Below are 27,546 nucleotides of genomic sequence, written 5' to 3' on the forward strand. Positions count from 1 at the left end.
TAACTGCTGAGCGGTCATTTCACTGATAAATAGACCTGAAGTCGCTTATATTTGAGGGCAAATTAATTCCAAAACGCACACATTTGATTATTACTGCTTGCAGGCCTGTTTTTTTCCTCCATTAATTACGATCACACAAAACGCGCACCGCATATTTCATGTTTTTGACGCTGACGATTTAATACACACACTCTATGAAATATCAAACTGTTATAACCCTTTTACGATGAAACTACACGTAGAATATGTAAAGTTTACGTCAAGCGCATTCGGATTTAGTACAAGGAGAGCTAATGGAAAAATAGTGTAAATAAGTGGCAGACTATAATTCTCAGAAGAATCATATTAGTAATTTATTTAAAGTAAAAACACAAGATTCGAGTTTTATCCATGAGAATGTTGTATAAAAATTATCGCAAGTAATTCACTTTTTTATCAAACAATCATGCTGGTACAAAATGCAATATTTTATAATCTTAATTTTTAAAACGCAACAAGTACAAAATTATACCAATTGATATTGCATTTTTGTTTTCATTTTCCGCAGAGATATAGACGAGATGAGGCAATAGCCTTATCTCGAATGATGTACGGAGAATTGTTCCATGGATACTTGTTCCAAGCGTGGAAAATTTCATCGCAAGTTTTAATATTAATGCTTTTTAACAAAATTTTATAAAGATTTATTTTAGAGGCATCAAAATTTGCAACAATACCCAAACATTTTCAAGTTAAATTTTTGTGGAAGATTGAAAATAATATATTTAAACTTAATATTTACTAATTTTTGTTCAATGAATGTAATTTAAAAACAAAAAATCGAGAAACTCCAATGCTCATTTTCATTATATTGCTAAATTAATTCCAATAAATTATACTGCAAAAAAAATGTAAAATGTATAGCAATGAAATGTATTTATTTTGCAGTTGTTTTGTTTAAATTAAATACTTAATTTTCCGATTTGTCAAAATGTAGATTGTTAAACAATCTAAAAACTTCCTTTGCTACTAGAAACTAAATTGAAATCAGGGAAGGAAAATCTTGATTTCTTTAAAAAAAAAATATTGAAATAAGGTAATAAAATAAACAAAATATTAAAATAAATTTACATCTTTTATGGATATGCATTTGATAAATTTTTACTCGCGTGGAACAAGTCACCACGTATTACGTGGCATGTTACATGATTCTTGGAACAACCCTCCAATAACTCTCGGTGGAACAATTCTCCTGCAAATAACTTTCAATTCACGCAGCTTTTCATTCGCTTGTTTATCATTTTCCAAGCTAAAAACTACTTTTTGAGTGCCAAAGATCTATCTTTTTCAAATAATTTGCAAAGCAAAATACAATGGTGTGTAACTTAAGTAAGAAAGAAGTCTTATTAATTATTGAAAATATACTTGTAGCTCACATTGTTTCATCTCATATGTACAATAAGTGTAACTACCATAGCGTAAGAGGAGAAAATTGTTCACGCAGATCGACGACCCTCTTTCTCTCTAACAAGTCAGTTTTAAAATGATATACGATTAACGCAAATTTAAAGAACGCTGCTGCTAAAATGCAGATACAATTGCAGTTCGGAACACACAAGAGTGAATGCTGTGTTGGTTTGACATCAACATCATCGACAGTGATAAAAGGAAAAATAAAAATGTATATTGAAATATTATAACATCCACCATCGCAACCATTGGTATTCAGTGTTATCATCAGGCTAATTTTTCTTGTTATTGTGATCCTTGATTTGCTGTAAGAGTAATTAAGTGTATTGATTGTCCAATAAAGCATAGATCTTATTACTATAAATTACAATCTGAGCTTTCCTATGCATCTCACTTATTTTCAGCCGTCGGGGCCGACGGATTTTTGGTGGTCGACTTGTTTTCCTGAGAATATTTCACCACCCACTCATGCTTCAAGATCTCGGCAAGGGGCAGACGCCGACTTGGTTTTCTCTGCAACACCTGGCAAAAAGAATTGTTAGAACTTCTCGACAAAAGCTGTTTAGTTCGGTACTTTAATTATGAGATCTTGAGCTGATTCGGAGACGTGGGGTGGGAAATGAACAGGAGCTTGAAGAATGTTGTTGTAGGTGGCGTCGTAATCTTTGGCTTCGAAAGGTGGCTTTCCAACCAAGAACTCGAAGCACAATATTCCAACACTCCAAATGTCAACCTTTTCGTCGTGAGTGTGCCCGGCCACCATTTCCGGAGGAAGGTAGTCCAGAGTGCCGCAAACAGTGTCTCGCCTGAAAGTAATAATTAAATACAATTAATCTGACCATGCGAAACTAATTGGGCACTCAAAGAGACATAATAAAAAGTAAAATAAGATTATTACAAGTCTTTTAAATTATTATAGAAATGGAGAGTAGCAAAGCTTTAATACCTTGAAGACGGCGCATGAACGGACCAGCCGAAATCAGCAATTTTTAAGGAGTTGTCAACCCCAAGCAACAGGTTTTCAGGTTTGATGTCTCTATGGATCACATTCTTCGAGTGGCAGTAAATCAGGGCATCAGCAAGTTGCGAAATCAGCTTAGCAGCCCTAAAGATACATCAATTAAAATTCAAATCATTAATTATTTATTGTTTCAAGTATTAATTGGAAACTCACATTGACTCCTCAAAACGTTGATTGGGCTGCTTTTTCATAAACCGATACAACTCTCCGCCAGGAGCATATTCAAGAATGAGATACACCCGAGCATCATCGTGGAAGTAGCCGAACATGCGAAGGATGTTTGGATGCCTGAAAAAATTAAAGTTAGGAACTGCAATTTGCAATCACTGAATTCTACCGTAGATGTGTTTGAATTTCAATTTCTCTTTTCAGCTGGTGATCAACTTTGGCCTCTTTGATTTGCGACTTGAACAGCACTTTGATGGCAACAACGAACTGAGACACCTTCTCTCTCGCCAAGTACACCTGGCCAAATTTTCCTTTGCCCAAACCTCGGCCGATGTCAAAGTTCTCCAACTTCCAACGTTTCCTGAAGAAGAAACAAAACAAAAAAATCAGATACCGAATTTGTAAATTATATGAAAATTATTTACCCATTTTTGGTTTCTGGCTGCTCCTTTTTAGCTTCGACATTCTTCGAGCTTTCTTGTGAGGTAGAGGCTTTGGCTGTGGTCGAGACTGGAGCGTCTCCCGCTGGGCCAATCGGTTTCTTAGCAGGTGGAGCAGGTGGCTTTATAAATGTGCCCGGAGTCTCAACCTTCACTTCAGGTGCTTGCGAAGGCTTCGGGGCACTGCATGGAGCTTCAGCTGATTTTGTAGAGCTCACGATGGGCACACTTTTCCTATAATTTTAGTTTTCCAAACAATTAGGAATTATTCTGAATTTTAAAAAAAATAATTAGTGAAAAATTTAAAGCCTCCTTCATTAAAATCTCTTATTTACCGAGGTGCAGGAACTGGGTAAGGTTTGGTGCTGGACGTCGACGCAGGTCTGTTCGAAGTCGCCAGCGATGTGCTTCCAGTTTTCAACGGAGCGGCCGCCGTCTTTTTGATGACCAGAGGAGCCGAGAGAGGCCTCGCCCTGGGCAAGGGTCGAGGCACGTTGCTGCCCACACTAGCCAAGCTTGCTGCTGCTGCTGCCTGACGGGGAACAGGTTGGGCCGCAGCCGTCGAGACACTCGAGACCGCTTCGGCCGACGCACTCAACGGCCGAGACGAAGTCCCCATGCGGATTCGGTTCTCTTTCCCTCGCAGACTCGCTGCCATCGTCCTCGGCCCGGACACACACTGCTCTCGTTAAATGGACGACCGGCTTTCTAAAGCGAAATTCTCTGAAATCGTGACACAAAGTCAGTCTATTTTTCCTACCGAAATGTCAAGTGAGAATCACAGTTTTCAAATATCTCGCCTTGGTGGAAATTTAAAGAACTTACCAGCTATTTTTCGTGAAAAGTCGACAAAATTCCATGCGTGAACTTTGGACGGGAAGGTTGTCCGTTCGTCCGTCCGTTGGAGGTTAGAGCGGTGGCGCGTAAATTTGAAAATGACATTTAAACTTAGGCAGTGCTGCCGAGTGTCGAAGATCGGAATTTTCATCTTTGAAGCCACGCCCACCTGTTTGGAGGATCCATCGACAACAGCTAAAGTAATGCGAATTTCATTTAAAAAAATGTAAAATTCTGACTCTTTCCAGCAGAATTTTTTGAAATGTACGTCCAGGATGTTCGAAGACCTTTTGCCAGTGACAGGTATAGTCAATAATTATGCTTTTGTCGAAATTTTATGTCATTTTAAGGGATTTATTTTACTCTTGTATTGCTTGGAATTTTTTATGCGTTTATATTATATGGATTTGATAGCAAAATTAGAAAGTAAATAAAAGATCAAAGGTTAAAGGATGGATTGAGAGATTGGCTTTACCGACGACAGGTGGCATTTGCACCTTTTGCTGCAGAATCTATTCGGAGTCGGAAAAATTTATGTTCCTCTTTGTATTTTAACGTTATTATATGATTTAATTTATTAATTCGCATGACAAAAGGTCAGAATAAAAAAGATTTATTTTTCTAATTTTAATGATTTTGAGAAAAAATTATAAAAGGTATATTTTGATGCGCAATAAAATTTCATTATAATAAGTTTTACTATTGAAATTGCCATTTCTTCGTCATTTTTTCTGCAAATGAGAAAACCATTTTAATTGACACTGTCAAAACCCCAAAATATATAATAATAATAATAATATAATAGGAACGAATAACAGGAGGAAAAATCAAATATTCATAAATTTATTGCAGTGAAAATTCTCAGGCTGATAAAATTTTCAACATATAAATGAGAAAAATCCTATTTTATAAAAAAAAATGTTTTTTTTATATAATATAAAATTTTTTTTCATTAACATTTAAAAAAAATTACTATAAATGACGAAGAAAATAATAAGTATGCGGTGTTTGACTGCAAATTAGAACAACATTATGTGATAAAAATCCATTTTATCGCATTAGAGAGAGTTGCTTCTCAATCCAAATAAACAAAGAAAGATTGAGAACTGCAACTCGGCTTTTTCGATAAGCCTGCAGATGAATAAACAAGAATTAATGCTCCTTGTGAATAAATAAGAAACCTGCCGAGTTGACACTCATTTGCCTTCTACTCGTGAATCAATTTTGCCATGGAGAAAAAGCAGGTGCCACCCGGTGAGTTGCAAAAATAATTTATGCAAACAATTGGATTTGTTTGCACAACTTAACAAGTTTGCCGAGATCTGCACTCGCATAATCGCGTGGGCAAAACAGCTTCGCGTCGCCGCTCTGATTAATGCAAATTGCGACATTTGAAAGTGTCGCCGGCGTGAAAACTAATGTTCTGTGTCGCATTCACGGCTGTCAAAACTCCCAAAATAGAGACGAATGGAAATTTCCTTAAATTTGATGAAATTCCTTTTTTGTTCCGTTTATTTGCATAAATTAAATACATTGGCAAAAAGAAACTCTGTAAGTACAAAAGTTTCAAAATATTCAATCCACAGAAGTGAGCCTAATTTAAAAAAAGTTTGAAATTTAAAAGAAAATTAATTTAAAGATATTTTGTAGGAAACGTTTTTAATTATGTAACATCAATTATTATTAATCTTGTTTTTAAGCATCTACTAAAATTATAAAAAAACAAACTTCAAAAATTTCTTAATTCTTTATTCGAAATTATAATTTCATCTATTGGAAAGACTGCGCATTTTTTTATTGTTAGAAAAATCGCGACATTTAAAACTTTCCATTATTTTTTTTCCTTGATTGGTGCGGGGTCATTGCGGCGGGTCACTCGCAGCCGGTGAACCTGTTCTCGGTTGAGGTAGAAAGTGGTCAGAAGGCGCGAGTAGGCAGCACAGGTGTTGTGATGCAACAAAACGGCTAAGGCGCCGGGCGTGCGCCGCGACTTCGATTATAAATAAAATAAAAACGAGTCGCCCTTTTCTTCGCGCCCACTTTCTACAGGTTGCGATTTTTTTGTCTTTGCCAACACTGTCGGTGCCAAAAATCTCCATCAAATTTTTAAAAGTTGATTGCTTATTTTTTTTTTAGAAAGATTTATTATTATTTTTAAAAAAATTTTTTTTTGTTATGAAAAAATGTCTGAGCGTTAATTTATTAATTTTTGACTCACAATTATACTGAGCAATTTAATTAAAATATTTTTAATAATGATTTAATCTCATTTTGGTTTTCGAGTTTTTTCTCAACAAATTAATGAATTGATTGTGAGAAGAAATTGACACTCGAGGAGAAGATAATGGAAATGAAGTGATCGGGCTTTTCCATTTATTAATTGATTATTTTTTAATAAGCTCAAACTATTGCATTGTTTTGACTGTGGGGCAATTCGACTTACAAAACTAGCCCTGGCTGAAGATCAAGATTGACAGCACGTTATTGTTTCCAATTGACAGGCCAACAGACCTATTTTCTAAATATAAATGCAATCGCCCTAAAATTCCCTTTTTATGAGGTCAAGAAAATCTATCTTGAAAAAATTCATTCAGTGACAGAAGCGGACAGAAGTAATAAAATATTATATTTAATTATGTATTAATATTAACTTATTAATACTTGATACTTATTTACCTTTATTTATTAATTCATTTTATTATTTTATATTTTTTTTCTTTCTATTTTTTTCCAATATCATCAACCATCAGAAATTGAAATCTTTTTATTTTATAACAACCTATGAATTATTTTATGAGGGCGAATCACTGCAATTTTGTCAAATTATTGCTTAAATTTGACGATAAAAAAAAACAGGGACACACTTTGAAATCCTTTATTTTTTTATCTCACAAGAAATTACTGTTTATTTACGTGAGGCGATTTGGCCGGTGTCAATGCATCTCGTTGACTTGTCTTGATTCCTCTCTCTGCTGTCAAAGTGAAAATTGTGTCAACTCTCGTGCTGGCACGTTTGCCTCTCGCAATGAAATGACATACATACATGAAATAATGTGTCATTGCATCATATACGCGAGCACATCGTAAATCGACGCTAAAATCAAACGTGCGTGCCGCGGTCTCATCCAAAAAGCGCCCACTATATTCGAAATTCAAATCTGGGCCAGGCCGATTTGTATGGAGATTTCCATGCAAGCGCCAATATCTTCTTCAAAGGTTGTGCTGCAACGGCTTTTTTCGTTAGTTGTACACTTTTTATTTGAAGAGCTACTTTCGTGTTTTATAAGTGCTGAAATTAATTTTAATAAATACAGTTATTTCATCGTCCTTAATTGACTCAATTCAAGTTCAATTTGAGAGGAGAATCAATTTTTGTGTGTGTCACATTTCACTCTAAATTAAGTGATATTGTTTTCTTCAGCTCCAATAACATGATATATTATTTATTTGAAGCATAATTCCATATTTAAACGTCATAAAAGCATCATAAATTAAAACAAACGATTAATTTCTTTTATAGAAAATTATTTAAATTTTTAACAAAGTGTAACATTTTAAAATAATTTTAATTTGCTTTAACATCTTTAAAGGCATTTTTAACTTAAATTTGGTTACGAATCCTACAATAAACAATATTGGCTTAGTAATTATTTTATTTTTAATAGAACTTTTTATTGATGGGTATATTTTTTTTATTTAATATTTAAAAAAATTATATTTTTTTCCAATTTTTAGTTTATAATTTTATTTTCAGTCAAGTTGGAAAAATTATAATTATTTTGAAATTTGTTTAAATTAATTCCCATCTTTTCCATCCATTTTTTAGTGTAGTTTATACATTTATTAATTATTTGTTGTTGATTTCAATTAAAATAAAGTCCAACAAAAGAGCTCTGAAGCCGGTGTAGTGCTCAATTGACGCGGTCAAGCATCGCGATTCACGATTCCTTAAAATTTTGGCGAGAAAATATAAAGTGAAGCTGCTGCAATTTTGTCCGAAAAGTTGCAAAGTCGTTCCGGAGACTGGCTGGGGCAAATTGCTTAGAAATTGTTTGCAATCAGTCGTGCAGATGCAATTATTTTGGCGGACGGACGGACGAGCCTCATCTCGGACGCGATGTGGGTCGCGTAACGGGCTGGAATCCGCGGCCATTCAAATCACCTGTTCAGAAAGCAAAAACTCACTTGAGGACGGAAATCGTTATTGCGATGGCCAAGGTCTCTTGTTTTGATTCTCTTGAACCCATTAACACGCTTTTATCGCTCGCTGCTTTTTTTTCTCGTACTTTGGCGGCGACCCCAATTATCATCTTTAATTTTGATCTCACCGCAGGACATGAAAGCCTCGGATTATAATGGAATCGCCGCCGATTTCTTCAATGATTAATTGGTTCTTCTTAATTAGAGCGGTCAAGTTTTTGTTTTGATTCAACTTGACAAAACATTATCGATTACATTTTGCAAAATATATTCTTTGAATCACTTTGAATGTTGCCTTCCTTGTTTGTTTTTTAACCATAAAAAAATATTTATTTTTTATTGCTTAGATTTTTTTAAATAATTTAATTACCTCGTTTATCTGTTCTCGAAGTTCAAATCGGACCACACGCAGAAAAGCAGCCTCAAAAGTTTACAAATAGAAAATGCCATGAAGCTCTGAGAATAAATTAATGTAATTGTTTTAGTGATTTACTTATTCCTAAAATCTCTTCAATTTTGTCATAATTATATTATTTTATGTGCATTTTGTAGCAAAATCTAAATTATTTTTATTTAAAAATCCTAAAAATCATTACTCTCGTTTTTTTAAGTCAGTGAAAAAAATTTATCCACAAGTGAAGTTCAATCTTACAACATCATTAGCATTGAGAAGCATTTTTAAAAACAGCAAATTGGAAGTGGAAATCCAATTCTAAATCTGCTGCCGTCGACGCAACCCACGCAACTTTCACACAACGTCACATTAGCAAACAAAGGCGTTCGTTCTGTTCATTGTGCCAAAATAGAAAACAAAACTGACCTAAGAACTTGGTGCACTGTGAGAAAAAAATTTGTAGCTCTCATCGTGAAATCTCGCGATTCTAAAAACGAGTGAGAGTGACCTTGCCCCAGAACCTTGACTCCTTCTCTGAAAAAAGATTAAATAATGTGAAATAATGTTGCTCTCTCTGAGATGCAAATCTTCATTTGTTTAATACTTACTTGTACTTAATTTTTGATAAAAAATTTTAAATGCAAATTAATGAAGAGGAATAAGAAATAACAAGCAAAATTACAGCCATTTATTAGGTTTGATTGTGTTTTATTCTATTGAAAAACTTTCAAGTCAATATACTTTAGTGAAGAAATTGGCTCTCGAGGAGACAACCATGCAAGTCCTCGTTGCAAAAACTTGTTAATTTTTCTTCTCAATCCAGTAACGGAAACAAGTTTGTACATGCATTTTGCTGGTTGAAAGTTTTTTTTAAAGATCGTGTAATTTTTTTTTAATTAGCAGATTTTTGGTATTTTTTCTTGCTCATGAAATAAATTCGCTTTGATTTTGAATAAAAACTATCTTTTCGTCTCGGAAAAATCCGTCTTTGACACTTTAAAGCTCACAACGGTTTTAATGTTTAATTATATGCGACGTTTTAAGTGATATTTTTGTTTGATAAAAACATCATGCATTTCATCATCAGACATAAATTTTAAATTTTATTTTCCTGGTTCAAACAGAAGAAGAGGCTGAACATTTTTTCCTATATATTTGTTGTGCACAAAATAGGCTGATTATGAAAATTAAATAACATTAAAAAATTTAATATAGAGATAAATATTTAATTGTAATTTTTTATTATTATATTTATTATTGTTGTTGTTGTTTTGCAACTGAAACAAATACGCATTAATTAAGTTAAAAACCTTATGAGGCGCTATTATAATTCTTGTTGAGCTTTGCGTGTCTGGACATTTGTGTTATTCTCAAGTGACAGAGCGGCGGCGGTGTGCGTGAATTACAAGCGTTACAAACAAATAAATTAAATCTCGTGCGTTGCGAAGACGCGGTCATCTGAAGACCTAGATATTTGTAAATTCTCAATATACGAGCAAGATTAAACGCGCGCACGCAGGTCGGCCAAACTAGGCCGTTTGTCAATTGAGCCTCTTTATTAATCAGATATACACATCGCGCCTCTCAAAACAAATAAAATTCCTGCACCGGTGGATCAAGTTGGTGTTTTTTCAAGCGAGATTCATTTGCGTGTCAAGCTCGCATCTTTCCGTCTGAGTGAATTGCAGCTAATTTAATTGGCTTTTACCGCGAGAGAGCATTTATTTTCGTCAGCCAGTCATTCGAGCGCTTCGGCTAAATAGCAACATGATTACACGGCAATTATGTTATTCCAGATGGATATCGTGATTTGAAGCGTTTGATATGCTAATGAACTTGTATTGCAAAAATAGAAACTGCGAATTAAATTTATTTTTATTATAAAACCAAAATGTATGATGATATTCCAAAAATCTCTTTATCGATAAATTATTTAAAACGTTTAGAAAAACTAATAAAGTAAAAGGGCAAATGTCCAAAAATGCAAAATAGAAGTAAATAAAAAGAGTTAGTAATAAAAATGTTTCATAATTGTTTATCTATTTTTCACAAGCAATGGTTGATTTGTGATGTTAGAATTAAAATTTGTATTTCATTAAAAGATTTTGTTTCACTGGAAAAAAACTGGAAAAACTTCTTTAAATTTTTTGGGTATATAAGCAGAAGCTGTGAATTATTTTAAATAAGTTTGCTTAAAATTTAACCTTTTTAATTTTTTTATTGGTTTCCATAAGAATTTATGTCATTTAAACATGTTTTGGACTTTTTGTTTTGTCTTTCAGCAATTTTAATTTTCCATTTTTCAATTTTTTTTATCCATCAATGGGGATTCCCTATCCATGATCATGTTTGTTGAGCATTAACTCGTGCTAATCCACTTTTTCTGTCTGTTTCTCTTTTCGTCGAATAGCTCGCTGTGTCTGTGATGTTTGCACCAAACTAATATCACCTCATTGTTCAAATCATGGATATTTTGGAAAGTTCTTCGGACGACGAAGATGAATTATATTTGGAAGGTATTTCGACATATCAATCTGTTTTCATTCAAAATAAGAACAATTAACGCACAATCGGGCTCCACCTTAATTTTGTTAATTTGTATTTTTAACTGGGATCACTGAGCAGAAAATTACCAGGGCGTTTTTTCGGTCGGCTCCATTCTATAACCGAAAATATGTTTAAATTTCCATGTGTGCAGCTGGTCGCCCGATAACTTCCCGATTGTGCTCCCGTTTCAGGACTTCCGTTTTCCGCTGCACGCATACATATGGGTGTAGCCGTCACTGATATAAACAATTCCGCGTTATCTCTTCTTTTACTCTTTTGCCTTTAAAAGTCCAAAAGTCGTTTTATCTATGATTTGCAATTGACTCCGGCATGAATGCCGTCCATCGAGGAGTTGCGACTCATGCGAATTTTGGTTTCAGCGTCGGCTTTGCTGGGCGAAAAGGCCGCCGAGAAGGAAAAGGAAGCCCAATCTGACGTCAAACTGCCCTACAATGGACCTGTGAGTATAAAAATGTAATCTTTAAAAAAAAGCGCTCAATCAGTTTTAAAACTTTAACGTCTTTATCCTAAAATTTACTTCATTTTTCCACAGCCTAATACCGAGATTTGCTGTCAGTTCATTTTTTATTTGTTTTGTTCATCATTCATGTTTTGAAATCTGCGGTCAACCTCGCGAAATTGCGGTTGAAAGAATGATAAAGACCCCTGTCAAGTTACGCCAAACAAAATTTCCATAATATATAGTTAAAAACGTTATCTTTTTTTAATTAAAAAAAAAAAAAAAAAAAAAATAGGATTCGCCTGTAAAATTAGAATAATCCAAAGTAACATTTGCTTTTTCCTAAAAAACATTATCAAAGTTGTTACCATTTTTTTCATCTAAGTTTTTTTAAATAAAAGACTAAAAAATTGTACGAAAGCAATTAATGATAATAATTATTAACTTAAATTATTCCTGAGTTAAAACAATTCATATTTATCCGCAACGAGAAAAATGGACGAATTGCATTTATTGAAGTATTAATTTATTTAGAGCGGTGTTGGTAGAGGGACTGGGAGCGCCGGTCGGTTCACAGTTGTGGGACCTGCGGAGAGCCACTCGCGCTTGATCAGTCAGTCGGTCGCGAGAGCTGTTGGTGGACGCGGCACATTCCATCGCTCCGCGTGTATTTTCTTTCTTGTGTTGTGGTGCGCGCGGAATAAGCCGAGTGCGGTGCAGGTCACTGTGACCGCGAGTGTACCTGTCGCAAGTGCGCCTCACCCTTACCATGTCGCGGTCGGACTCGACTTTCGAAATGACGCCTGCCGAGAAGAGGGTAATTTTTTATTTTTGTAAATTTCGAATGTTTTGAATGCGAGATTAAATCGTCGTTGCTACGTAACAACGCATGACATTAATATAGGCTCATTTTCCATTTACGATTTGTACAAACGAAGAGACTTTCTACTCGGGCGTTTGCAGAAGTTATAAATGATCGGGGTGCAAAGCCGATAGCCTACTTTGTTTCGCGCTCTTTCCCGCGGGCGTGTCATGATAAATCATTATTACTGCTTATCTGTGTAGTTCGCAATTTCTATTCTGTTTACGGAATTCCACAATTAATCGAACAGAAAGTGAAATTTTATTGTTGGATTTTACGTCACGCGGTGTTTCCGCCAGTTATTAGCTCTTTGATTTTTAACTTTTTATTTAAATAAAGTTATATTTTCATTTTAGATATTTGCTTAAATCCACTTTATCTCACTTCAGTAGCTTTTTATTTTAATTATAGTGAATTATTGCTACAAATAAATAAACCAATCGATAAAATTTACAAAAATTTTAAGCCAGATTGATAATTTATAATTATATTAAAAATTTTACATTCTTGATTCGTCGAAAACTTTATAATTTTAATTAATCAGATTTTAATATACAGCAAAAAAGGAAAGGAAATAATTTTCTAGCTTATAAATTGTGACTTTTCACTCGTTTTATTAATTAAAATCATCTTTTAAATAAATTTATAATTGATAAAAGGTTCATTCAAAATTATAATTTATTCCTTACTACTTGCAATTCATTTATTTATTTAAACAAACAAATCATTCTATTATGATTTTTTTTACTATGTCTTACGCAGAAATTGTTGGAAAATTAATCACACACTGCAACGGAAAGAATGCAGTCTCGCAATGTGACTCTAAAACCGTCCCTGGTACCATTTTCGGCGCCCCTGCAGGTGCATTTGTAGTCGCTCACAGCGCCCATCTAACGCGAATACACGATTTTCTAATTTAACTTTGCCTCATCCACTTCTTCTTAGAATTATTTTCTTTCTTGGTTGTGCATTTTCTAATACAGAGAAACATGTCTGGCCGCATAATATACATTTTATTGTGTTTGAGATGCTAAGCTGGATAGAAGAAATATTTATGCAAATTAGGATGCATCCTTTGGACGAGGTAGAGCGTCTGGGTCTGAAAACACGCTCAGGCGCAAGCGCTCGGTTTATCATCTTTCGAAAGAAGTTTCTGACAATTTATCATTTCAATTACAAGTCAAGTTTTTAATTAAAAGACTTTTTAGTTATTACAAAATTTATGTTTACAGCAAATAATACAAAGTATTCTTGTGTGGGGTGTTTGGCTTTGGCACCCCCTAGGAAATTCTACCGTACTAATCTTTTCAACCTTGACGAAACAACGTCGCTGCGGCAGATAATCTCATTGACTTTGCTTAATTATATTATTATTCAATGTTGACGCATCTTGAAGTTCTTCTTCCCATCTCAAGATTGAATTATTTCAACGCAAAATTCTTTTCCAAAATTATTTGTCGTGTACTTTTTTTGTGAATTCGGATTATCCAACAGGCATAATGATTTGAAAATGATAATAGAATAATAATCATAAAAAATTGAACAAACCAAATCTAAATTTTTTTTAAGGGCAGAGAAAAAGGGGTCGCTTGGTCCGAAAGGCCACTAAGATCTCTATTAAACTTCATTTAATTTTGAACCAGCCACTGCCGCCAAGTCAGGTTGACAGAAAAAAATTGTAGGCTTTTTTATTGCTCTCAATTTTTCATATTTTGTTTACTTTAAAAATTTAAAATTAAAGTTTGATATATAAAAAAAAATACTTTTCAGAACAAATATTTTGTGATTGTTTTAGAACAAACTTCAATATAAATATTAAAAATTATTTTCGTTTTGCAGCCTCTCAAATACCCAAAATCGGTCTTCTTCATCGTCACCAATGAATTCTGCGAGAGATTCTGTTTCTATGGGATGCGAAGTGAGTTAAATACAATTTTTAATCTCTTGATCAATTAAACTTCATATTGAATTTGCTCAAAATTTTATAACTGAAATTCCTGTTGATTTCAGCAATCCTGGCACTGTACCTTGTGCAGTACCTGAACTACAACGAAGACAACGCAACCGTAGTTTACCACGCATTTGTGTCTTTCTGTTACTTGACCCCCCTGATCGGAGCCGTCATTGCCGACAGTTGGCTCGGCAGGTTTAAGTAAGTAATTAGATCAGTGGCCCGTTCACTCTCTAATCCGCTCGCTCTCGTGTTCTCTCAGGACCATTCTGATACTGTCATTAGTGTACGCCATCGGAAGTGTCTCGATCTCGCTCTCGGCCATACCCAACTTTATTCCGCCTGAGTGAGTATTAGTGATTTATTTAAATTAATTAATTTTTTTGCAACTCTGTGGTTTTGTTTTTATACTGAAATGTTTTGCAGAGCTTTCACTTACCTCGGCTTGATCCTCATTGGATTCGGCACAGGAGGAATCAAGCCTTGCGTCTCAGCCTTTGGCGGCGATCAATTCGTTGTACCTGAGCAGGAGCGGCAGCTGCAGCAATTCTTCTCCATCTTCTACTTTGCCGTCAACGGAGGCAGTTTGGTTTCCACTTTCCTCACTCCCATTCTGCGTGAGGATGTCAAGTGCTTTGAGAGAGACGACTGTTATTCCCTGGCGTTTGGAGTGCCCGCCATCCTCATGGTCGTCTCCATTAGTACGTCCTGATTTTTCTTTCCTTGCTTGTATTAAAAAAAATTTCTTTCGACAGTCATTTTTGTTGCTGGCAAGCCCATGTACAAAAGCAAAAAGCCGGGTGGAAATGTTATGTTGGAGGTTTGCAAGTGCATTGGCGTAAGTTTATGAAAAACAGTTAAGATTTAAATTAATTTTTACGATTAATTTAGCACGGTATTAAGATGAGGTTCACGAACAAGGACGTCAAGAAAGAACATTGGCTGGAGCACGCAGAGGGAAAATATAGCCGAAAGTTGATTGACGACATCAAACTTGCGCTCAACGTCTTAGTCATGTTTATTCCACTCCTGCTTTTCTGGGCATTGTTTGACCAACAAGTAAAATAAAAATGTTTAATTTCTTGATTAAATTTTGACAATTTTTTTGTAGGGTTCTCGATGGACTTTCCAAGCGACAAGAATGAGTGGTGATATCGGTGCATGGAATATCAAGCCTGACCAGATGCAGGTCATCAACCCCTTGCTGATCATCATTCTCATTCCCGTTTTCGAAGCGACCGTCTACCCCTTGTTCAAAAAGCTCAACATTCTCCAAAAGCCGTTGACCAAGATGACTTTTGGTGGAATGTTGGCTGCGGTGGCCTTCGTACTTTCCGCCTTGGTCGAGTTGTCCATCAAGCCCACTGAAGCTATTGTGCCGACTGCAGGAGAAGCGCAGTTGAGGATTTTCAACACCTTCAACTGCCCGATGGTTATTTCCGCTCAGGACAACGGAGTGACAATCGGCGAATTCGAAATCGAACCTCTGAAGGCATACGAGAATCTATACTTGGCTGCACAAGGAAACAAGCTATTCAATTTGAACATCCGTCGAGGTGCTACTTGTGATCAGAGTTTGGCAGATGTCACAGCACCAGTAGAAATCAGAGAAGGCACTGTAAGTTTTCCTCGTATTTTATTGCTGCAGTAGTCGATAAAACATTTTTAGGCTCAAAGCTACGCTATTCACGATGGAATCAATTCAACGCCCACAATCAAACTCTCTGGTAGGATAATTGACGATCCTGAAAAATCTCGCAATGGCAATGGCAAGATAAAGTGAGTTTTATAGAATTTTAATTATATTTTGTATCTGTTAAATATTTTCCCTTAGAATTATTATCAACTCTGCGAATACTGGAGAAAAACGAGTTGTATTTAATGGAAAAATTGACTACGAGTTCAAAACATTCACTGGGGAAGCAGCAGTTTCTGATTTGCTTGAGATGGATGTCGATGAGTAATTTCTCAACTGAAAATGTTTGTTGTAAATAATATTTTGGTATTCTCTGCAGCTACACTATTTTTTTGAACGGAGAAGAAATCGGAACAACAACTGTGGTTGCCGGAGGTGTCTATACTTATGTCATTAATGAGAATACTAAAGCGGTATAATTTTATTTTTAATATATAATTTTTTTCTAATTAATTTAAAAATGCAGTTTGTCAGAAGATTAGTTACTCCAGAAAATTCAGTAAACATGCTTTGGCTGATTCCTCAGTACTTTGTCATCACTGCTGGAGAAGTGATGTTCTCTATTACTGGTCTTGAATTTGCCTTCACTCAGGTTAGTTCATTTCAAGCTGGTTTAAAAGGTCAATATTTTAAAACTAAACTTATCATAGGCTCCTTTAACCATGAAATCTGTCATTGTTGCTGGTTGGTACTTGAGCGTCGCTTTTGGCAACTTCTTCGTTATTATCATTGCTGAAGTGAAGTTTGTCAGTGACCAGGTAAAATATATTTTATTTATAAAAATGAATTAAATCATGTAAATGAATATCTTTTTTTATAGATGTGGGAATTTGTTCTTTTTGCTGTTCTTATGGCTGTGTCCATGGTCATTTTCTGGTTGATGTCACTTAAATACAAATATGTAACCATCGCCACCGAAGATTCAAATGATGATATGGCAATGGAGAAGAAAAAGAGTGTCGACAACGATGCTTTCGAAGATCACAAAGATTGATCTGATCTGTGATATCACTGATAAGATGTTAAGTTGATTGATACTTATTTCCACTTAAGGAAACATTTAAATTATCAATTAAAAGGAAATGTGCGCATTTGTATTTATTTCATAGGCTCCGAGTGTCCTGCATATTAATTGAATTACTTTTGACTTTGTTGATGGCATTATCTTCCAAATAATATGAATAAACTGTAGCTAAGGTTCTACTCCAAAATAACTGATGAACAAACTACAGCCAAATATTTACAATAAAAACAGCTAATTTTTATATAAGGAAGGATAATTTGAATGTTTTATTCCTTAAAAGAAATCAATATTACATATATTTTCTGGTACATAAAGGTATATTATTTTTTATTGCATCATAAATACACTCATCTATTATTATAGTTGAAATCAAACTTGCCAGTTCTTAAAACAACTTATGCTTTGCAAAATGCATAAAATTTACCAGATATTCATTCAAACAGACTTCATAGATTTTATTTTGTATCATAAAAGGCTGTTTTGGTTACTCGCCAAAACTTGTCATCTCTGTGGCTGGGTGAGGCATAGCATTACCAGGTATGTTAGCAAGGTGCTCAACCTGACAGTCGAACAAATTCTTGGATCTGATCGTGATTCCTTTCTTGTTGGCAACATTCAGCAGGGCATAGTAGACTGTCGTTGCACTGGCTGAATCTCGTAATTTTTGAGGAAGGTTTTGGTAGAGCTCGTGGAAATCCGGCTGAGTATCCACCACCTCCCCATCCTTGTCAACATGAATCTGGTCCCAAAGAAACGCTTCCAGCTTTTTCATGTTGAACCTCTTAGCAGGCTTCCATTCTGGGATCACAGTATCCACCATCTGGACCAGAGAAATATTAGAGTCATTTGGACATTTCTTTCAAGCATTTTATTCTGCTGCAGATTTAGGATATCAGTACCTGCGGAGCCGAAATGAGGTTGCTCTCGTCTAAACCTATGTATGTCATGTAACTGGCACGGCCAGAGGCATTGTTCAAATTCGAGTTCTTGAACAAATTCTCCAAATCCAGATTGAAAGACTCCTCGTCTCCTAAAATAGGTTCTGCATGGTCATCGTCACTGTCGTCGTTCTGATTTACATCCTCCTTTGAGATGACAATTTAATTAAAGTAGAAGATAACAATAAAAACTTTTAAGACCAGTGGGTTGTCGATCGGGAAGTGCTCGTCATTGAAAAAGTCTTCCCTTGGAGCTGCATCATCTTGGACAGTGTTCCCAGAAGCAGGAGCAAAAACTTTCTCCATGCCGAGAATTGCAATTTGAGGAATGAGAATACCCCTATTATATTTAGAGTTATAACAGGAAAACTAATTATGATTGTTTTGTATACTTTGTGATGTCCATGTTTGATTCAAAACTGTCAGGATCTAATTCAGACACTTCAAATGGCAAGGTGATTTTTGAAGTACTCCATCTCAACAGGGTTTCTCTCTGGAGGCCAAGCCTGGTCTTTTTCTTCAACAGGTTTGTGAGGTCAATCTGGACAGTGAAATTAATAGGCTCGTGCTTAGGTTTAACTCGTTTCTTCACTGCAGCTTTGGCCATTTCTACAGAAGCAAATGTGAAAGAAATTCTTAAACATATTCTCTATTTACGATTTGGGAAACTAGGTTTCTTCCACTTCCAGAAGGCTGGGCCTTGCAGCTGGATCATGCGACCGCTGTTGACCATGCCCAGAGGCACAGAGGATAATGTGGCCACAGATCTGTCGGCCACCATTGAAGGAGACCTGTCTACAAATCCTTGGTGACAAGCCGCAACTTCTTCGACGATTGTCCCATCTAAAATTTCAAGAGATATTCCTGCACAGTTCACACTAGACGATGATGAAAAATTACCAAAGAAATTGTTGTCTGGTTCAGGGGGTGGATTATCCTCAAGAGACGACTCATTAAAGTCCCTGAGCGAAATCAATGGACTGCCGCTTAGGCTGGCTGCAGATGAATTAAAAAGCTCATTGGCATTTTCAGACAAGTCAAACTCCAGAGCAAACTTTTCAAGTGTGGGGCATAGCGACATTTCCTCTGAAAACGAACATTATCAGATCAATGAGCACGTTAAATGAACTTAAGCTAACTTGTCAGTTGCTGAAGGTGAATTTTCATCAGAGTATTTGGTTCGGAGCGCTCAAGCTTGCTTGGCAAGAGTTGCTCAGTGGCGCCTTGCTCACTCCTCTCGGTAAAATTAAACGAGTTGATGTCCTCGTTCATTAAATTGCCTAATATGGGAAATAGAGAGTTCGCCCGGTGGATTTTGGTCAGGTCCATCTGCAAATCTTTGTAGTCTTTGGCAAACACTTGATTTCTCCTCAACTGTTAAATTGCGAATTATTACAAAAAGAATAATTTTACCACAGCAAAATATGTACCTTTTTGATTCGTTTTTTCTTTGCTTGCACAACGTCCTCCTCGTTGTCACCAGGAGCCTCATCATCGTCAGGTTCCTCGCCATTTCCACCCTTTTTACTCATGACCATTTGCAAGATGTCGGTTTCTTTTGCCAAGCAATCGACTCGAGCGGCAAAAATTTTTGTCCCGGCGTCCAGAGAACAGCTTGCCAGCTTCAGAAAATAAAATTATTTGGAGAATAAACCAAAGTATTAATGATTTACTTGAAAATTCTTGCTGATGAACGAATCCTTCTGAGCCACTTGTTCTCCGAGAATATCAATCATTTGCAGTCCAAATGCATTTTTAGAACTGATTTTCTGTGGGGGAAAAAATTATTTATCACACTGAAATGAAAATAAAATCAATAAAATTACGTTTTCAGCAGCCAACTTCAAGCAGTGAAAGAAGTCCTGGTTGCAATCTCTCGCAGCACCAGTGGATGCAGTTGGTGGTGCTGGTCGCTTAAATACTGCCCCTCGATCAGCTTTGGTAATACTGCGCCTCGTTTGGAGTTCATCCGTGTGTTCCTATAGAGCATTGAAATGGTTTAATTAAAGGTGTAAAGTGAAACAAGTTGTGGATTGAAAAAAAATATTCATACATCTTCGTTCAGGTCTTCCTGGCTCAAGTCGTCCTCTTGAGCTTCATTCGCAACAAATGAGCGCCTCGTCTTTGACTGTATAAAATTACATGCATTAATTACATACAGAATTAATAAAAAGATAAAATTAATATAGACAAAAAATATTGATGATTTATGTACAAACCCTGGCCATTTTGCTTTCAAAACAAACAAATTGATGCGGTTAAAATCGAATCCTTCGCCTTATTTTCACCTCGATACAAAACGCTTTTTGGTGCCAAACACGATCAATTTCATTTAAAGAAGTCGAACATGTTACTTTCTCGTCAAAACCTGCTAACGCGAAGTTGTTTATAAAATTCTCGTCAACTTCGTCGAACAGACGCAAGTTCAGCACGTTTTTGAATTTGGTAAACTGTTGACATTTATCATAGAAAACCTGATTGGAGATTTTTCCATGACGTCACTGACAACAACAACGTTGATTGGTCGATCTTGCAAGCGGCCATGTTGGATTCGATTTTCCCTCCCATAATCAAAAATACCGCCAAATCTCCAGCTGTAACTTGTTTGTGCTTATTTCAACGAAGCAGGGAATTTTAGACCTTATCGTTTGAGTCGTTGCTCGCTAAAAACTTCTTTTTCGTATGCTGTGTTCATTGTGTTAGCCGGGAATCGACTATCATTCAAGCAATATTTTGACAAAACCGAACGAAACTTTGTCTACACAACGAGATTGTCTGCAAATTAACTAAAGGTTTCTTCGGAAAACGAGAAAAATAAGCAGAGAAGATCCCTTTCTTCACTGTAACTCATAGTTTTAGGTATTTATGCATTTAAAATTTAGTTTATCCATTATCAATGATTCACAATGGATCAAAATTGGATCAAACTTTTAACTTCATCATTCAGAATAAGTCCTAATATATATATCAATAATGTCCATATTTTTTCGTCCTTTTTATTAAAACTATTTAATTTCAGGTGCGGATAGAACATGATTTCCGAGGAAAATTACTTGAGTGACATTACTACTTTCTTGGAGAAGAAGCCGAACAGTGGTGACGATGGAAACGAGTCTGATTCTTCGTTGATCCTCGAATTTCAGCCCATAAAACAAATAAAGAAGGAAGATCTTCTCAAGCAGCTAGTCAGTCCAAAGCAGAAGAAATTGGTCCCTGCCAAAAATGATGTTGTCACACCATCGAAGATAACTTCAATTCTGGACGAGGAGGATGATGATGACTTCTGCCGGCCTCTCTCGGACTTTTCCGAGCCTGATTTGATCCAAGAGGCTGATGATGATATTGATGATAAAGACATTCCAACAGTTGACCTCTTGAAGTTAGAGTCCCCTGAAAAATCACTCCTCTCTGACCATGAGGAATGTCAATTCAAACTGTACTACTCAACAAGCCCTGAAGTTTCGCCTCAGCAGCCAAAGGCAAAGAACATTTTGCAAGACATTAAGAATGTTGCACTGGTTAGAAGTCCGGTCACTGTCAAGCCCAAGCGGAAAAGGATGAGAAAGTTGGAAAGTATTTGCAAAGAAAATCAGCACAAAGAAGGCAAAAAATCTCCCAAGAAGAAGCAGTTGAAAAAGGTGGTAGATGAGAACGAAGACAATATTCCACTGCAGCTTTTGAAGAGAAAGAAGACTATCGGTGATGAAAGTGAGGAGGACATTCCTCTTGCGACATTGAAGGCCAAAACCAATACTGGAGGAGACATCAGCAGTGAGGAGGACATTCCTCTTGCGACATTGAAGACCAAAACCAATACTGGAGGAGACATCAGCAGTGAGGAGGACATTCCTCTTGCAAATATCAAAAAGAGCTCAAAAATTTCTCTAGACCTGCCAGAGAAACTCAAAGGTGAGCAGAAAGATTGTGTTGATGGCGCTGATGGCAAAAGGAAAGGAAACAGAAGGGACTCTGGAAGTGACAGCAGCGACAAAGAACAAAGTGGTCATGAATCGGATGAACCTGCAGGCAGTGAGAAGAAAAGTGGTTCCAGCAGTGAAGGAGACGATGAGGATGACAAAAAGGACAAGAGGCGCAAGCAACCAGAAGATACTAGTGATGAGGAAAGCTCTGAGGAAGAAGAGGACAAAAGGAAGGAAAAGAAGCAATCTGCCAAGAAGAAAAAGATTTCCTCCGACATATCGTCGTCTGACTCTGAACTGGAAACGAAACCTCCCAGAGCAAAGAAGCGCCAAAGCCAGCCTCCGGCGGCAACCAAAATGCTCGAGTCTGATTCAAGTGATGATGAAGAGCTGCTCCCTCAGAGCAGGAAAAAGTCCAAGGTTGCCCAGAAAAGTCGTCATTCACTTTCCGACTCCGATGATGATGACGACGACGACAAGCCTTTAAAAAATCTCCAGAAAGAAAAAAGCCAAAGCCGCTCTCCCGACAAGTTGACCAAAAGAGGCTTGAATGATTCTGAGGAAAGTGATGCAGAAGTATTGAAATCTAATCCAGCGCCGAAGAAGGCTAGAAAGCAAACCAGCTCCTCGGGATCAGAAAGTAAACCGGCAGAAAAGAAAAAGCCAAATACAAGTGCAGCTGGAAAGAGAAAACCCTCTCCCAAAATCAGCCCTGCAAAGAAAAGCAAAACTCCTGAGGTAGGGAAGTTGCACAGTGATAGTGATACTGATGAAAATAAAAGTTGTGACTCTGATGATGAAAAGCCCTTGTCTGCGGTGAAGAAAAATTTGTCGAGCAGCTCAGAAAAGATTGCAGATAGAGATAGCAGCTCAGAGGACGAGAAACCTTTAAAGAAGCTAAAGATTCCCAAGAAATCTGTCAAACCAGAAAAAAGCTCATCAGATTCTGAAGATGACAAACCCCTGAAGCCTAAGATAAAAAACAAGGCCGGCAAAAATGCATCTGATTCGGAGGACGAGAAGCCCCTGAAGCCAAGAACAAAATCAGAGAAACAGTCAAGTAGTGATTCTTCATCTGATTCAGAAGAAGATAAACCACTAAGAGAAGTATCAAAAGGAAAGGGCAAAGCTGCTGAAAGTAAAAAGGTAATAAATATATACTTTGATTTATTTTTTTCAACCATATAAATTGTTGCATATTTACAGCCTTCAAGGTACTCCAAGAAGATCGACAAACTCAAGAAATATTTAAAAGAGGCTGGCTTCAATTTTGTACACTACAGCAAGATTTTGCAGCAATGCAATGGAAATGAGAGAAAATTTGCTGATGAGCTTTTGAAAATGTTACATGACAAAGGACTGAAAGGCAAAATTTAAATTAATTTCCAACTACAAATAATAATAGCATTAATGATTTATAGGAAACCCAACTCTGAAAAAATGCCAGAAACTAAAAAAGAAACTGGAAATCAAGAAAGATGTTGAGGCCCTTGATCTAGACAATATTATTGATGACGGTATATTTTTAAAACAGTTAACAAAGTGAATAACTTAATGTTAATTTTTATCCAGGCAAAACGTCACGTAGCTCAAGGTCCAAAGCTCCTCCTGCCACCAAGCCCAAAGTGGAACCAGTCAAGCGTAAGGCAGAGTCGTCAGGATCCGAGGATGAAAAGGTCAAGAAGAAGTTCTCTCGTCTGAAAGCCCTTGCTGATAGTGACTCTTCCGACTAAGCGTAAGAAGATTTTTGATTGAATCCTTTGAGAATCTATTCAATGACAAATTTGCTTTTTTTACATAAAAATATATAATTTTCAATATCTAAGTACTTCTTTTGTTGGTTATTTTATATGCAACAGTAGATAACAAAATGTTCATACTAGAGCAAGCATGTTAAGCGCTCATAACGGCAATTTTTGGAATTGGCAAGCGTGAGCGTAGTGATTGCCAAGTGCAGTGTTCGAATCAATAAAAATTTGCGAATTTCATCATGAATTTTAATCAAAAACTTAATAACTGTTTCTAAATTTGATGATTTAAGTTTTCAATTGAAGATGCGGTAATTTTTATTAATTACACGTTTTTTTTAGAGAAAATTTGCTTTTTTTACTTTGGCTAGCTCTAAAAATTTTGCATTGCAAGAATAATATTATTACCTCGGTAAAATGCAGGAATTAAAAAATTCGGACCGCTGACGGCGTTGACGCTTTTGCGTTTAACAAGATTCGTGGTTATTTTTTTTTCTTTAATATTTTTTAATTTGAGACAAAAATAACTTGGGACCTGATATTTTAATAACAATTAAATAAAATCTTTGTTACGAAAATAAATTATATTATTATCAGTGATATTAAACAAATTAAAAATATATATTACTTTTAAATTTATTTTGCTTTATAATCTTTCGCTCTCTAAAATTACTTTTTCCTGCTTCGCTTCTTCCGCATCTTCATCTGATGCTATAGTGACATATTTGTACAGCAAAGCTTGCAAGAATAATATAATCATAGCAATGAACTCGAGGCCTGCAAATAACAAGTATTCCCAAATCTGTATAAAAAAGCAACAATGAGATTATGTTAAAACATTATAAAATAATTTAAATTACTTGTTCGTTAAAAATTTTGGCCTCTGCCACGAAGATCACCACCATGTTACCAACAGCCACAGCTATGTACCACCCAGCAACCAAAACTGATTTCATACTCAGTGGTGCCTGAAAATTTATTGTTATTTAAAACTCGTTTTTATCAATTTTATAAAATATCACTTGTGTAAATGCAAATTCTAGGCCCGTCACTGAAAACAAAATTTCTCCAGCTGTCATTACAAAATACTGAGGTATCTGCCACAGAATGTTAAGCGAGCTCTCAGGTGTGATGGTCATTTGAAAAACCTGCAAAATATTTTATTTAAATTTCTTATTCCTCTTGCGCTTTTTCACACCTCATTGTTCATTTCGTTGATAACAAAAGTGTAAACGCCACCAACTTTAATCGCGTATTTCGAGTCAATAATTTGCCCATTCAGCAAAATCTCGTAACTGAAACAGCAAAATTTTATATTTCTAGGAACAATTAACATATTTTAGTGATTTTACTTGTCCGGTTCAAACTCAAATATGTCCGAAAATGCCGCCTCGCCAGTAACAGTAAAAGTATGCGCAGTTTTCCCTTTGAATTCCACCACATTATCTCCATCATCTTTCGCATTAACTAAAACTCTGGAAAAGAAAACCTAGGTCAAATATTTTCTCCAAAATTAATTATTTTTAACCAGCCCTACTTGACTTTGCCATTTCCATTTTGAGACTTTTGTGGTGAGTCAATAGATGTTTCGGATATTTTTATAATTGGAGAAGACCCTACACCATCGTGTAGAGCGTAACTTTGGGCCTGTTAGTAAAAGATATCACGGGGGTTTAGTTTTTGTCTATAAAAGTCAAATAATTCTCACAGTCCATTCGATGACTCCGACGTCAAGCTCCGTTTCCAACAAGCGAGGGTCGCAGCGCTCTCCTGGCTTGGCCTTTATTTTAAATGTTTTGCTGTTTTGAGCCGCGATGTGCAAATTCTCCCAGGCTTGTAGAGGTTCGATTTCAAATGCGTCAATTTCAACATCGCCCGTAGCTGATATTATAATAGGACAGTTCAAAGTGTTGAACACCCTGAGCTGCGCCTCTCCCCCCATGGGAATGATGGCCTCTGTCGGTTTGATGAAGAGCTCTACGAGGGCTGAAAGGACGAAGGACAGGCCAGCTAAAACTCCACCAACACCCATTTTCGTCAGTGGTTTTTGCAAAATATTGATCTTTTTGAAGAGAGGGTAGATGACGGCTTCAAACACGGGAATCATGATCACAATCAAAAGGGGGTTGACGACTTGCATTTGGTCAGGTTTGATGGTCCACCCTCCCATGTCTCCTGTCATTCGAGTGGCCTGAAACGTCCACCTGGACCCCTGAATTTTTGTTCCGATTAATGCCGAAAAGTATCAAAATTTTGCATACTTGTTGGTCGTACAAAGCCCAGAAAATTGGAACTGTCAAGAACATTGTCAAAACGTTCAGCGTTATCTTTACATCAGCAATTAACTTCTTGTCATATTTGTCTTCAGCGTGGTCCAGCCAGTGCTCTCTTTTCTCTCCCTTGCGGTTTTTCACCCTCATCACTATGCCCCGCTGTCGATTTAATGATTAATTTCAATATAATGAAATTAAAATTAAAAAAAAAAACTTGTTTTACCCCAATGCATTGACACACCCTGAGCACAATATTTCCTTCAGGCTTCTTGCTTTTGTACAATGGCTTGCCAGCCACGAAGATTACTGGGTAAAATTTTATTAAAGAAATTTATATAATAAGTTGAATATTAATTTACCAATCGACAGAACCATAAGTATGGCAGGGACTCCGAAAGCAAGTGAATAGCACCCGTTTTGTCCAAAACATTTTACATCTTCTCGAAGGATGGGTGTGATGAAAGTGGACACGAGACTGCCTCCATTGATCGATAGGTAGAAGACGGAGAAATACTTCTGCAATTGAGCCTCCTGAGCTGGCACAATGAACTGGTCGCCACCAAATGCCGAGACGCATGGCTTGATTCCTCCTGTACCAAGTCCGATCAACACTAAGCCAACGAAAGTAAAAGCTCTGCAAAGTTTCTTTTTTGATTTTTAAATATAAAATTAAGTATCAATTATACTCAGGAGGAATGAAATCAGGTATGGCTGACAAAGCGATGGAGATGCTGCCGATTGCATAGACAATGGATAAAATCAATATCGTCCTGTCAAATTTAAATAGTTGATTTTGCAATTATTAATAAAATTATTTTGTCAAACTTGAATCTTCCAAGCCAGCTGTCTGCAATGATTGCTCCTATAATAGGAGTGAAGTAGCAGAATGCTGCAAAAGCGTGGTACACAACAGTAGCCGTGTCCTCCGAGTACATCAACCATTGCACCAAGTACAGAGAAAGAATTGCTGATAATTTTTCATGTCAAATGATATATTGATAAATTTAATTTTTACTTCTCATGCCGTAGTAACAAAATCGCTCGCAAAACTCATTTGAAATGATGAAGAACACAGCCTTTGGATACTTCAAAGTCTAACAAAAATTTTACATAAGCACAGCAAGTTTCAAAATTATACTTTAAATTTTTACCGGACCCTGCATTGCCTCAAGATGTGGCTCTAAAATTATTTATTTTTTTACAGCAACAATAAAATGAAAAATAATTATACCATCTGCAGATTCTTTCCCTAGTTCCTTCTTCTTCCCCATGTTTAAAATATTTTCAGATTCAAGTCTTTTTCAGAGCTGAAGGTGCTTGAGAACAACGTTGACTGCGTACGTGAAAAGAATAATGCTCGGCTATATCTACCTTCAGTTAAGCTCTTAAGGAGACCTTGATTGGGACTTTTTTTACCAGAATCTTACATTATCTTATATATTATCAAAGTTTTAAAGCTTAATCCATTTATTACATGTCTGTCTACTGTTGTTCTTTGTTTCAGTCCTTGAGAGTTTATTATTTATTATCCACGTTATAAAAGGAGAGCTTGATGCAAATTAATATCAATTTGTATATTTCGAAGAATAATTTTTCTAGAAACTCAAAGGAAAAAATA

General features: G+C 36.1%; 5 protein-coding genes across 10 annotated transcripts; 2 read left to right on the forward strand and 3 right to left on the reverse strand.

Moving 5' to 3' along the window:
* Positions 1 to 1,053: 1,053 nt before the first annotated feature.
* LOC132194822 (aurora kinase C-like) lies at positions 1,054 to 4,025 on the reverse strand. Of its 3 annotated transcripts, none has more exons than XM_059616350.1 (8): positions 3,904 to 4,025; positions 3,414 to 3,801; positions 3,064 to 3,312; positions 2,808 to 2,999; positions 2,624 to 2,758; positions 2,396 to 2,554; positions 2,024 to 2,255; positions 1,054 to 1,971 (listed from the first exon to the last, which is right to left on the reverse strand). In XM_059616350.1, the coding sequence occupies exons 2-8, from the start codon at positions 3,734 to 3,736 to the stop codon at positions 1,840 to 1,842; spliced, it is 1,422 nt and encodes a 473-aa protein (XP_059472333.1). In that variant the 5' UTR covers positions 3,737 to 3,801; positions 3,904 to 4,025; the 3' UTR covers positions 1,054 to 1,839. The 3 variants fall into 3 exon arrangements, with proteins under 3 accessions (XP_059472333.1, XP_059472334.1, XP_059472335.1); XM_059616351.1 differs by having other exon boundaries at positions 3,861 to 3,951; XM_059616352.1 differs by lacking the exon at positions 3,904 to 4,025 and having other exon boundaries at positions 1,054 to 1,754; positions 1,808 to 1,971; positions 3,414 to 3,854.
* A 52-nt stretch (positions 4,026 to 4,077) lies between these two features.
* LOC132194818 (solute carrier family 15 member 1-like) lies at positions 4,078 to 17,299 on the forward strand. Of its 4 annotated transcripts, XM_059616333.1 has the most exons (17): positions 4,100 to 4,115; positions 4,167 to 4,218; positions 10,920 to 11,025; positions 11,437 to 11,516; positions 14,218 to 14,296; positions 14,389 to 14,530; positions 14,592 to 14,675; positions 14,756 to 15,030; positions 15,085 to 15,167; positions 15,221 to 15,388; positions 15,441 to 15,947; positions 15,999 to 16,108; positions 16,164 to 16,289; positions 16,345 to 16,438; positions 16,492 to 16,617; positions 16,676 to 16,783; positions 16,846 to 17,299. In XM_059616333.1, exons 3-17 carry the CDS (start codon positions 10,974 to 10,976, stop codon positions 17,017 to 17,019), a joined length of 2,208 nt encoding a protein of 735 aa, XP_059472316.1. In that variant the 5' UTR covers positions 4,100 to 4,115; positions 4,167 to 4,218; positions 10,920 to 10,973; the 3' UTR covers positions 17,020 to 17,299. The 4 variants fall into 4 exon arrangements, with proteins under 4 accessions (XP_059472317.1, XP_059472318.1, XP_059472316.1 ...); XM_059616334.1 differs by having other exon boundaries at positions 4,078 to 4,218; XM_059616335.1 differs by lacking the exon at positions 10,920 to 11,025 and having other exon boundaries at positions 4,084 to 4,218.
* Positions 17,300 to 17,307: 8 nt separating this feature from the next.
* Positions 17,308 to 20,451, reverse strand: LOC132194820 (condensin complex subunit 2-like). Its single transcript, XM_059616338.1, has 12 exons — positions 20,207 to 20,451; positions 20,041 to 20,115; positions 19,814 to 19,966; positions 19,661 to 19,756; positions 19,418 to 19,609; positions 19,127 to 19,361; positions 18,888 to 19,073; positions 18,645 to 18,830; positions 18,380 to 18,596; positions 18,189 to 18,327; positions 17,949 to 18,134; positions 17,308 to 17,869 (listed from the first exon to the last, which is right to left on the reverse strand). The coding sequence occupies exons 1-12, from the start codon at positions 20,213 to 20,215 to the stop codon at positions 17,534 to 17,536; spliced, it is 2,010 nt and encodes a 669-aa protein (XP_059472321.1). The 5' UTR covers positions 20,216 to 20,451; the 3' UTR covers positions 17,308 to 17,533.
* Positions 20,452 to 20,639: 188 nt separating this feature from the next.
* On the forward strand, positions 20,640 to 23,907 carry LOC132194817 (nucleolar protein dao-5-like). Its single transcript, XM_059616332.1, has 5 exons — positions 20,640 to 20,846; positions 21,007 to 23,053; positions 23,114 to 23,273; positions 23,329 to 23,424; positions 23,480 to 23,907. Exons 2-5 carry the CDS (start codon positions 21,020 to 21,022, stop codon positions 23,638 to 23,640), a joined length of 2,451 nt encoding a protein of 816 aa, XP_059472315.1. The 5' UTR covers positions 20,640 to 20,846; positions 21,007 to 21,019; the 3' UTR covers positions 23,641 to 23,907.
* Positions 23,908 to 24,249: 342 nt separating this feature from the next.
* Positions 24,250 to 27,457, reverse strand: LOC132194819 (peptide transporter family 1-like). The gene is made up of 15 exons (XM_059616337.1): positions 27,160 to 27,457; positions 27,080 to 27,108; positions 26,944 to 27,022; positions 26,754 to 26,895; positions 26,615 to 26,698; positions 26,288 to 26,562; positions 26,152 to 26,234; positions 25,917 to 26,087; positions 25,364 to 25,867; positions 25,193 to 25,302; positions 25,008 to 25,130; positions 24,854 to 24,950; positions 24,678 to 24,803; positions 24,516 to 24,623; positions 24,250 to 24,457 (listed from the first exon to the last, which is right to left on the reverse strand). The coding sequence occupies exons 1-15, from the start codon at positions 27,197 to 27,199 to the stop codon at positions 24,302 to 24,304; spliced, it is 2,127 nt and encodes a 708-aa protein (XP_059472320.1). The 5' UTR covers positions 27,200 to 27,457; the 3' UTR covers positions 24,250 to 24,301.
* Between the last annotated feature and the right edge of the window lie 89 nt (positions 27,458 to 27,546).

Source organism: Neocloeon triangulifer, unplaced genomic scaffold, assembly GCF_031216515.1.
Source record: "Neocloeon triangulifer isolate White Clay Creek 2 clone unplaced genomic scaffold, ASM3121651v1 ptg000008l, whole genome shotgun sequence".
In the NCBI taxonomy this organism is placed as follows: Eukaryota; Metazoa; Arthropoda; class Insecta; order Ephemeroptera; family Baetidae; genus Neocloeon; species Neocloeon triangulifer.